Below are 9,501 nucleotides of genomic sequence, written 5' to 3'. Positions count from 1 at the left end.
GCTGGCCTAAACCGGCAGTCGGACATCCCCTGAGAGGTCTCAGATTGGAGAGAGTGCAGGCTGGGCTGAGGGGACATCCCCCCCCCATGCACGAATTTCATGCACCGGGCCTCTAGTAAATAATAATACAAGAATAAACTGTTTCATGTACTCACAACTGCAAACCTACTTTTGCTCACCCCGTATATGTAAAATCTATGAACTAGCTATGTGTTATGTGGTATATTATTTCACTTAGTACATATTGATTTACAATTTTTTTTAAATTCTCAGAATTTTAGGAACTTGCCAAGATCTCATAACTCGCCCATGCCCCTGCCTCTTGAAATAATGCCTTAGAACGAGCTTGATTTATCATAATCATAAAGATGTGAAGACCAACAGATCTTTCCTAATAATTAAGGTATCGTTTCTAAAAAATATAAATTGTAAAGTTAGTAATCATAACCAGAAAAAAAAATCCTACCTCAAAGCTTTATATACTGATAAGCTTAATCTTTTAAAAAGCAACAGCTCCCTATATGGGTCCTTCTAATAATTATCTTATTGCTTTACATTTATTTTCTTCAGCAACATTAGAGAATAAAATGATTCCTAACATGACTATAGCTACTAAGAAAATAGTCAACCAGAGAAAAAAGAGCTTTTATCTAGTCCAAAAGAATGGTACTGAAAAGGTTTAGGATTCAGGCATGAATAGCATAGATCACATCAGAAAATTTCTAAATCTACTTCTATAGAACAGTGTAATTTACTGTGAGGAAAATGACTCATGTAGATTTCAAAGAATACTTAAACACAAACAACATATTGAGCCACTTGTGCTCAGAATTCTTTAACTCGACAGCCCAATGGCTACATACCCATCAAACAATGTCTCTGCCCTATAAAAGAATATTACATGCTATCGTGTGTTTTATGTGCTCTTATTTTTCCAAATCTAAGTCTGTATTTTCATTCATGCTTACAATATAAACTCATATCTGTGTCTAGAATTTCTTTTCTTATGAAAGTGATTCCTCTTTTCTTCTGGCTTGTTATTTATCAATTTTATTTAGTAGTGCTACCATACTACCTCAATCTTCAGGCTGCTTTTCTGTCCTATACGCTACATATATGTATTTGGGACATCAATCATGATCATATCATCCACTCCTATCTCCTCTAACTTTTAATTAATTTTCATTTAGACTTACCCCCCTCAACTGAGATTATTCTACTTCTTCAAGCAATTCTAAACATCTTTTCATCTTACAAATCTCTTCTTTATATTTAGGCAAAATTCCTGCATTCTAACTTGCCTTTCATCCATAATCAAGTTTACTCACAAGTGCCCTCTATGTTTCTTATCCTATTTTGTACCTTTTCCTTCATATTAAGATGAATAACCTACTCAACCTCCTGCCAAGACATTTTTTTTCCTATTATTAGAATCTATATTTTCCAGCAAGCCTTTCTTAAATGAAAAAATCTGAACTCTTCAAAATTACAACTAATTTTGTTTGAGCACCTTCATGTGTGCTTAATTCATCCAACTGGTCCAGAAGAAAGAACAACTCAGCCACAGCAGGTCCATGTTCTCCTCGGGATCAGTTTTCCCTCAATTCTGTACCTAATTATATGTTCTCTACTGTAGATTAAATAATGAGCATATTTTTCAATGCACACTATTTTTCATTGCAAATATTTACTTATTCAGCTTCCTTCTCTAAGAGTAGAATAAGAGATTGCTGAACTAGGTCAGTATTTTTTAGGAGTTTAGTACCCATTGATCATGGAATTAATTAATGGGTCATAAAATTTTTTTTAAATATAACTGAATATAAACATAAATAAGTGTCCTGCACACAGCATGAGTTAGTTCATGAAACTTCAATTTCTGATACATATTTATGTACATGGGAACTGAATCATGGTGCAATATGTATTTCTTATTACAGTTATGATAAAAAAAAGTTGAAAGTCACTGAACTTGAAGATCTCTAAGATGCCTTCTAAATCTACATGAATCAAATTATATTAAAAGATTTAATCTAAGGATCAGAGACAGCATTTTCTTAAAATGAAGAGAACTTAATGATACAAAAACCAACAAAATCATTTTTTCTTAATAAAATGTCACTATTAAATTCTAACCTTAAAATTAAAGAATCATAAAGCTTTTAGAGTAGAAAAAAAAGTTCAGAGATCATCTAATCCAACTTTACCATTTTAATACATTAAAAACTCAGGCCCAAAAAAATGAAAAAAATTCGCCTCATTTGTTCAATAAACATTTGTTGAACACCTGCTGAATGCCAGGTTTAGGAATGGGTCTGTGAAAAAAAAAAGAGAGAGAGAGAGAGATCTTTGAAGAGCTCATAGTCTAAAGTGCATATAGGTGAGTAAGCAATTGCAATAATTCCTGGAATCAAGGTAATTTACAAAGTATAAGACAACAGAAAGCAACTAACTCAATCTAGGTTGAGTGGCGGAGAAAATGTTTCTCAAGAGGTGATACTTCTCAGTCTTAAAAACAAGGAGTTAGCCAGGGAAAGGAGGAAGAAATAACTTGTACAAAAAGGCACCATACTGATATATAATAAAGGATAATACATTCAGGAAACAGCAAGTCGAGTTTGTATAGCTGGAATATAGGACTCATGCTGGGGAGGAGCCACAGCAGAACACCTAACACTTATGTGACATTTAATCTTCAAAACAGCCTGTGGGGTAGGCACTATTAATATCCCCATTTTGTAGATGACAAAACAAGCACAAAAGGTGAAGTGATTTGCCCAAGGTTAAGTTGAGAAGCCAATATGTAAAACATAAAAACCATGGAAGTCTAATTCCAGAGCCTATACTCTTAGCCACTATTCCAAGAGGTTAGAGAAAACAGGCAGGCATCAAATGATAAAAGACTTTGTATGCCATTCTAACACTTAGATTTTATGCTAAAAGTGACTCAACAGTCAGTGAAAGGTTTTAAGCAGGAATGATATATACAGATTTATTTTTTAATGAGGTCAATCTAGCAGCTATGTGGATGGACTGCAAGAGAAAGTAGTAACAGGAATTAGCTAGTCTTAGCTAGAAAGGTACTACAATTATTCAGGTAAGAAAAATGATGATGAGCTAGACACTGGCAGTGCTGGCACCTAAACCCAAGTCTAATGACCACAACAACCACATTCCTGTCCACTATCCATAAGAACCTCCCAATTTTTTCCCTTGAGCCCACCATTCTAACAGTACAAGAAATCCAACCTTGCCCTGATGGCTCAATTGTTTGGAGTGTCATCCTGTACATCAAAAGGTTGTGGATTCAATTTCCCGTCAGGACACAAACCTAGACTGTGGGTTCAATCTCCAGTCAGGGCACTTATGGGAGGCAAGATCCATGTCTGTCCGTCCCTCCCTCTCTCCCTTCCTCTCTCCCCTCCGCTCTCTCCCTCCCTTCCTCCCTCCCTGTGTCTCCCTCTCTAAAATCAATAAACATATCCTCAAGTGAGGATAGGTTGAGAGAGAGAGAGAAAGAAACCCAACCTCAGAGACAACAACACATTCCCTTTAGGTCCCTGTATTAAACAAAACCTGACCACTTGATACATTAGGTACATGGAAGTGACTAACAGAAATCTAGTTTGAGAATGAAGGGAAGTCAATTGTGCTCTATAGTAGTTTTCTTTCTTTTTAAAAAAATATGTTTTTATTGATTTCAGAGAGAGGAAGGGAGAGGAAGAGAGAGAGAGAAACATGGATGAGAGAGAAACATAGATCAGCTGCCTCCTGCACACACACCACCTACTGCGGATGGAACCTGCAACCCAGGCATATACCCTGACAGAAATCGAACCACAAAACCTCCTGGTGCATGGGTCAACACTCAACCAACTGAGCCACACCAGTTGGGCTGACCCTCTTGACTTCTCCTTCTCCTTCCTCTATACACTATTCCTGGAACTTTCATGTTCAATAGTCAATTTAAAATCAATGTTCTGTCTAGACATGACTATTATAACCAAACAGAATTAAATTTACCACAGAGGAAAACTCTAATGTGGTCCCAGCTGTGGCAATAAATATACTCTCTGGTCTGGTCAAATTCTGGTTTAAACAGAGATGAATATTAACAAGAGGTAATCTTTGAAAGTAAAAAAAAAATTAAAGAATATCAGAATATTAAAAAGGGAATAAGAGCAATCTAAAGTTTGATAAAGCCGTTTGATTGCAAGACAGTAACACTACTCCCAAGTGTGTGTGTGGTATTCCAGAAACCAACAAATGAAAGAATAGTGGAGAAGATTATTTGGTCAATTCTCAAGCATTCTAAATTTAATCCATTTTTATTTAAACCACGGATGAGACCTCTGGAGTCACATGATGTTAAACCACGAGTGGGTTCCATAAGCAAACAGCCTACAGTATAAGGAAGTACAGAAGGAATGGAGGGGGAAGAGAGTAAAGGAAGAAGGGAGGAAACTGTAAAGGGAACTATAAAGAAAATGAATGAAATGAGTTACAAGATAAGGAACAAACAGTGAAGGAATTCTAGTGATCTCAATGTCAATCATTGTGTACCTTACCTAGCTTACTACCTGAGGGGCACCACGACAAATGACAATATAAGAGGAACATAAAAAGAAAAAATTAAATCACAGATTTATGAGACACCAAAGATAAGAAATAAGAGGACTTACAAAAGTAAAAAAGCAACAAAACAGTTTTAGAATCTAAAGGGACAATTTAAAGATTAAAACTTCTTTTGGTTTAGTTATGCTTTACTTCTCATTAAACAGTGATTCTGATAGACCCAAAAGGTGAGATGTCAGTAGTATCAGAGATATATTTGGGAGGTGTGTTACAAAGACAATATGAGGCTTATTTGCATACTTTTTGTGGGAGTGACTTCAGAATTTTTCCTCACACCAGTGTATTGCTATTTAATGTAAGAGTTTCACTATAATTCTTAACCTGTTTGGCTGAGTTAACTTCCTTAAAATCAGACTTCAAAACAGTAAGCACTTATTAATTATGCTCAAAATTTAACCTTAAAGAGGACAAGAGTCTATTAATAGATTATAGAATATTACTTAGTATAGCCTAAAAGAGCCTAATGATAACCAAAAACCTGCAAGAAAATTATGTAATTATGAAACACTTTAAAAGTTTCTTGAAATTAAAGCTAGCTAGAGAAAAAAATATATATCCTTTAAAAAGAACAGAATTTACACCTTGAACCATTCAGGAATCATGCAATAGTGGACATATTTCTTCCATATGAAACTTAACAAAACTTTCAGGCACCATGTTAAATACACACTACACACACAAACACACCCTGATGCCACTATTCAGCCCAGGCAGTAAGAATAAAAGGAAATATCCTTAAAGACAATTATTATGGCAAAAAAACGACTGGATCAAAAGCAAATATAATTAAACCAGATAAACTGACCAATCATTCATCATATCCATGAATATGCAATCTTTATGAGCACTCCATAACCAATGATTAGAGTTTATTCCTAACAGTCAGCAAAGTATTTTTAGTAAAGTATAATAGGGTGAAATAATGTATATACCTATAGTCTGTTACTCTAATCATTCTAATTTTTAAAGATAGTGAAAAAAAATGAAAACTCTTAAACTCTCTCACCTGGAGATCACCAATACCATGTATTTATAAAATTAGGTAAAAGGAGGAGGAGAAGCAGAGCCCTTTACTAATATACCAATGCTTTTAAAAATTAAAAGTTTAAAGTAGAGCTTCTCCACCTCAACACTACTGACATTTTAAGCTAGATAATTCTTTGTGTGGAAGGCTGTGCAATGTATTATAGGATGATTAGCAGCATCCCTGTCCTCTACCCACTAGATGCCAGTATCACACCCTCCCCTCCTCTTCTGTAGTTGGGACAACCAAAAATGTCTCCAAATGTCCCCTGGGGTAGAGGTGCAGGGGTAGGGAGCAAAAGTTACCCAAGCTTAAGACTATTGGCTTCTTATAAATAAGTAAAAATTAAAAATGAATGGGAGGGTCCCAGGAGGGGGTGGATATTTTGTTTCCCTTCCGCTCTTGATGTTCCAATATATTATATTTGAATTTGATCACAGCCTACATTTAAGAGATTCTGGCTTTTAGAAAACAAAGCATTTAATATCTATTATTTGTTAGCCAAAGTTCAGAAGAGTCCCAGAAGATTCACTGCACTGCCAATTCCCCCTCCAACCACACACTTATTCACAGAAATACACAGAGTATTGCCTAGCTGAACCAAAGAAAATGCGCATATTACTTCATTTTCATTTCTTATTTCATCAAATATATGGACCAGACTGTTCTGGCTCCAAAGGAATTCTCAACGTATTCAATGCAACACAATAGTTTCATCACTTTAGGTAGGATAAAACCAAGAACTAGAGCAAGTATTAAACTCATCCTCATATTTTAACAAATTGTGGAGAAAAGGTACAAATTAACCACAATGCTTACAAAAAAAAACACAACTAAGTAGGTTTCTGTTTGAAAAAAATCTGAGGAGGAATGAACAAAAAAATCAAAGAGAATCTGTAGACATTTCTGGATGAAGGCAAAACTCAAAAATGTTTCCCCTGGAATGAGAGGAGGAAATTACACACTTGGCCATACCCTACAGGAATAGTCTGTATAATCAGTCTCCAGTGTGCATACCATGGAATGGAAACTGAAAAATAAAAATGCACAAAATACTAAAGAAAACAGTAAACATCCATACTAAACACCTGAAATAAATTTGTTCTTTACTACTAATCTCCAGTTGATTGAAAATATTCAAATAACCAGAAACAAAAAACTGAAAACTTGAAAACTAATTTTAATTTTCATAAAAATTGCCGTCCTCATGCCAGATTGCAAATTACACTGAAAAATCAAATAGGAAAAGAAATATAATAACCCTTTTTTAGAGTGCATTTGATTCACAACAAAAGCTCTTAAAAAGCAGACATTTTAAGTTCTAATAATCTTCATGTATAAATAAGGATTAAAGTCTTTAAGATTAGTTCAATTATCTTCAATAGAATACTTTATTCAACTAGGAACATTTACTTAAAAAACTATGCAACAATATATATATCTATATACTCTATAGCAACAAATTACTTTATTTCAAAATTTTAGCTATTAACCCTCCTGGCCCAGTGAAAATAATCCTACAAGAAACGAACGAATGCTCAATTCTTTTTTTTCTCCCAAACCAAGCAGAGGAAGCTGTAAGATCTGTAGTGGCAGCCTGCTTTTCCAGAAGTAATACCTTGAGACTGCTCAAGAATAACCTCCTTCACCAATGAGTGTGACTCAGGTGAGCTTGGGAGGGAATAATGTCCACTATTCTTTGGTCAGTGGCCATGATGCCCCTCCCCCTCAAGGGCAGGAGATCAGAAAGAGGGATTTGAACAAGAGGAGTTCACCAACCAGAACATATCCGAGCAGGGGAGAAAGAGTACTACCGGAAAAATAACACCCTCATGGTTAAGTCATGTCACAAAAGCCAGGGGTTTAATGTTATCAAGGTATTCATTCCTTGTAGAGACACCATTGTTTATCTTCCTCTCCAAACGTGCACAAAAAGAACTGTCAGCCTGCCTTAAGCATGCACCTTCTTCCATTTAAACAGACATGATTCTTTTGGTTAATCTCTGGCAATGATCGCCATTTCACAACACATTCAGCCCACCCGGAACTGATCAATACCACTACAGACATAAGACTAGACTTTATCCATTTATTAACCACAAGGAAATGTACCATTCAGCAAAATTCTATACATTACAAAAGATTCTATTAAAAGGGGGGTGGGGAGGATGGACCTGACACACACACACACACACACACACACACACACACACACACACACACACACACACACACACACACACACACACACACACACACACACACACACACACACACACACACACACACACACACACACACACACACACACACACACACACACACACACACACCACAGAGGTACACAAAGAAAAGACTACCACCCTCTAATTTCCCTGTGGCAAATGAGATAAAGACGTGGCCATAGAACCTGTCAATTCTAAACCCTCCCCGCCCCCCGCCCCCATAATGCTATCTCACAACCTAGTAACTGATTTTTTAATTTCAAGATAAATAAATCCATTGCGACTTTAAAATTGTTCACCTATGGAACTAACTCTTGTTATGTACATCTGCACACCTCTGAGCTAGATGACACATTCACAGAATTTCAAATACAAAAGCCTAGCTTAGTTTTCCAACCACTGGTTGCAACCACAGAACGTTCTCACAAAAATCAAAATTTCAAATACAAAAGGGCCAGATTCTTCTTCCAACCTTGAGCCAAAACCTACTTTATGAATACAGTGTATCTGACAGTGTGAACCATTTCAAATGGGCGATTCTGAACCCGAAAACAATGCCTCAATACAACGCGTTCAAAAATAAGTATTCCGTAGGTAAGCAAAATCGATGCCAGAACCGAGCACATAAATGGTGGTTGGAAGCCAGCACATTACCAACACAGCGGCATGCCTCTCCTGCACTGGGTTATAGTTAATTCTCCAGCAACAACTACAACTATTTTTAACACGAAGCTGGACACCGAAGTTGAAGGCAACGTGAGGGGAGACCCGATGAAACTGCTGATAGGATCCATTGTTTCTCACGGTCAAAATTAAGTAGCAACTGACTCGATCTCTGCCGTTGATAGTCACTGGTGGAGCACTAATTAAAAGATGATTTAAAAAAAAAAAGCACACACACACACCCTTATTTTGGAGAATGCCACACTAAATGGCATGTTAGAATCCGCCTTGCAGGTCTCAAACCTTTGCATAAATTGTTACTTGTGGTATCTGCGGCTTCATCGCCACCCCACCGGCGCTGTCATCCCGTGTTATGGCCACAAAACCATGACTTTCTCACTTCCACAACAACAGCGCGGCCAGCCTTATCAGTCAGCAGCCTCCCTCCACACCGGGGAAAGGCATGGAGGCTTCCAGATCCCCATCGGGCCTGGGGGGTGGGTGGCCGCCGAGGGGCTCGGGGTGGGGAGAAGGCTCCCCCGGTTTGAGAAAGACGGCGAACGCCAACTTTGCAGCAGCTCCCATGTTCCCGAGGCGCCGGGGAAGCCGGAGCAAGTTCTCGCTAGATATCCAGTTCCCTGGGTCTTCCTCGGAGACAAACCTCCTGGTGTGAAATCAACCGTCATAAAACATATTCGGAAGCCCCGATCAAAAAACGTTCACGGGTTTGTTTTTTTAAAAAAAAAAAAAGAGAGAGAGAGGAAAAAAAAGAGGGGGGAAAAAAAAGAGCACAACAATAAAAAAAAAAATGCACCACGGGGGAAAAACCGCCACACACACCCACAACACACAAAACCGAACCACGAGAAGCCAACAACAACAAAAGCGGGTTTAAATCACTGTCAAAATCACTGTCAGCGCCGCTCGCCTCGCGGGGCTCTCGGAACAAAACGC

General features: G+C 37.4%; 1 protein-coding gene across 2 annotated transcripts in view; it reads right to left on the bottom strand.

Annotated features, from left to right (window-relative positions):
• The window catches only part of ACVR2A (activin A receptor, type IIA), a 99,375-nt gene extending 89,880 nt beyond the window's left edge, over positions 1 to 9,495 (bottom strand). For both annotated transcript variants that reach the window (XM_014534023.1, XM_014534022.1), the window contains exons 1-2: positions 9,094 to 9,495; positions 7,390 to 7,402 (exon numbers count right to left, since the gene is read on the bottom strand). In XM_014534023.1, coding sequence (XP_014389509.1) covers positions 7,390 to 7,402; positions 9,094 to 9,132 — 52 coding nt within the window. In that variant the 5' untranslated portion in view covers positions 9,133 to 9,495. The remainder of the gene's footprint in view (positions 1 to 7,389; positions 7,403 to 9,093) is intronic.
• Between the last annotated feature and the right edge of the window lie 6 nt (positions 9,496 to 9,501).

The sequence above is a fragment of the Myotis brandtii genome, unplaced genomic scaffold, assembly GCF_000412655.1.
Source record: "Myotis brandtii unplaced genomic scaffold, ASM41265v1 scaffold125, whole genome shotgun sequence".
NCBI lineage: Eukaryota > Metazoa > Chordata > Mammalia > Chiroptera > Vespertilionidae > Myotis > Myotis brandtii.
Note: the sequence above shows the minus strand (reverse complement) of the source record. Positions and strands in the feature narration are given on the sequence as shown.